Genomic DNA, 2,421 nt, shown 5'->3' on the forward strand with positions numbered 1-2,421 from the left:
GTCCAAAAGGGCAGCAAACACTCTGTGTTGCATTATGAAACCAATCATACATTATACTATTAGGAGGACCAGCAGTTGTAGTACACTCTAGTGTGATATCATCTCCTCTGTCCAATGTTATATTATTGACAGGACTAATGGTTGAAAATCCCTCAGGTGATGCTAGTGAGAAATGAAGCAAATTATAATTGTAGGATTTTAAAGAAATAAAATGCATACTTATAATTCCTGAAGTAGCAGTACCACTTCCAGCAAGATTTAATGCTTGACAAGTATATGTACCAAAATCTGCTCCAATTACATCAGTAACAGTAAGTGTACTGGAAGAAGTTGATTCTATTATGAATCGTCCTCCATCACTGATTTGATTAGCATTATGTCTCCAAGCAAAAGTATTTCCTGGTCCTCCTCCAGCAGTACATGTAAAGGTTACATTGTCACCACCACTGACTGTGGCACCACTGACTGAGACCATAATACTGCCTGAAGGATTTACTACCAGAATAAAAAGGAAATGTATAAGAGCAGTTCAAAGATAAAGAGAGTAAAAATTGGCCACTTTTAAAAATGGCCATAACTTGAAAAATTTAAGTCAAAACCAGTTCAAACTTTCTACACAACATAAGTACATCAGTATGTATCAGAAAATGTAATAAAAATTGGAGGTTATTTTGGAGCCATTTTTTGAAGAAAACCATGGGCTATACAGGGATTTTTTTCAGAAATTGGCCAATTTAAAAAAAGCCATAACTTGAAAAATTTAAGTCGGAATTAGCTCAAATTAACTTTTTACACAGCATAACTACACCAATGTGTATCAAACAATGTAATAAAACTTTGGGGTAATTTTGGAGTCATTTTTTGGAGAAAACCATGGGCTATAGTACAGGGATTTTTTCGGAAATTGGCCAATTTTTAAAAAATGGCCGCAACTTGAAAAATTTAAGTCGGAATCAACTCAAACTTTCTACATAGCATAAGTACATAAATATGTATCAGAAAATGTAATAAAAATTGGGGGTAATTTTGGAGCCATTTTTCGGAAAAAACCATGGGCTATAGTACAGGGATTTTTTCAGAAATTGGCCAATTTTTAAAAAATGGCCGCAACTTGAATAATTTAAGTTGAAATCAGCTCAAACTTTCTACATAGCATAAGTACATGAATATGTATCAGAAAATGTAATAAAAATTGGTAGTGATTTTGGAGCCATTTTTTGGAAAAAAACCATGGGCTATAGTACAGTAATTTTTCTGGAAATTTGCCAAAAATTTAATAAATGGCCATAACCTGAAAAATTTAATGCAGAATCAGCTCAAACTTTTTACACAGCATAAGTATATCAAGGCGATTGCCTCCAAAAAAGAGCTTACCAGTAACAAGTGCTCGAGTTGATGTAGCATTCTCTTTTATACCATCAGCAGTAGCTACACACCTGTACATACCATACAGGTCATACTCTATATGTAAAGTCAGTTGGTAGCTAGTTTGACCAGTCAAAGGCTCAAAGTACCCACTGGTTCTATTCATCATCTCCCACTGATAGTTAGGGGCTGGGAAGGAATCAGCAGAACAAGAAAGTGTAACAGTTTCATTGACATCAGTGAAGACTTCCCTTGGGTCCTCTGTGATGACTGGTATAACATAAAGTGTAGTGGTATTGCTCTCTACTCCAGCAGCATTCACCACATAGCAAGAATAACTACCACCATCTTCAGTAGCATTGATTGAGTATAGAGTAAAAGTAGGCCCATTGGATAATGTAATGTTTGATAGTTGGTTAACTATGTCACCTACTGCAATTGGAGACCCAGAATTAAGTAGTGAAATAACTGAAGGATTGTTAGATATTAGAGAATCAAGAGCTGATGGTCTCAGCCATATGAATGTATTATTGGGTCCTCCTCTGGATAGACAATTGAATGTAACGTCAGAACCATTTTTAGTTATGATGAAATCAGGATCAATAGTGACACTGCTATTGGAGGATACTATGAATGGAGAGAGAGAGGGGGGTAAAATTTAATAGTAAGTGTTAGTAGTGATAAAAGTGCTATATCAATTGTAACTCACCAGTAATCAGTGCTGGTTGTGAGTATATTCTTTCATTAATGATTGGTGTAGTTACTGCACAGCGATACATACCAAACTGATCATAATCAATCTCTTCAGTGGTGTAACTGGACATTGTTGCACTAGGAATATTTTCATATATATTAATATTAGTGTTTAATACCTGCCATTGATAGGTGGGAGGAGGGTAGGAGTCAGCCATACAACTAATGGTAACAGTATCTCCTGGATGAGCATATTGATCCATTGGGTTTAATGTTATTACTGGTGGCACATACAGTGTAACATTATCAGTATCATAACCAGCTTCATTGACTACTATACAAGTATAATAGCCACCATCTGCT

At 35.5% G+C, this 2,421-nt stretch overlaps 1 protein-coding gene across 1 annotated transcript; it reads right to left on the bottom strand.

Moving 5' to 3' along the window:
- Nucleotides 1-789: 789 nt before the first annotated feature.
- On the bottom strand, nucleotides 790-2,321 carry LOC109591414 (protein amalgam-like). The gene is made up of 3 exons (XM_020007156.1): nucleotides 2,075-2,321; nucleotides 1,323-1,992; nucleotides 790-802 (listed from the first exon to the last, which is right to left on the bottom strand). The coding sequence occupies exons 1-3, from the start codon at nucleotides 2,319-2,321 to the stop codon at nucleotides 790-792; spliced, it is 930 nt and encodes a 309-aa protein (XP_019862715.1).
- Between the last annotated feature and the right edge of the window lie 100 nt (nucleotides 2,322-2,421).

This window comes from Amphimedon queenslandica, unplaced genomic scaffold, assembly GCF_000090795.2.
Source record: "Amphimedon queenslandica unplaced genomic scaffold, v1.1 AMPQUscaffold_8230_Cont19825, whole genome shotgun sequence".
Taxonomy (NCBI): Eukaryota; Metazoa; Porifera; class Demospongiae; order Haplosclerida; family Niphatidae; genus Amphimedon; species Amphimedon queenslandica.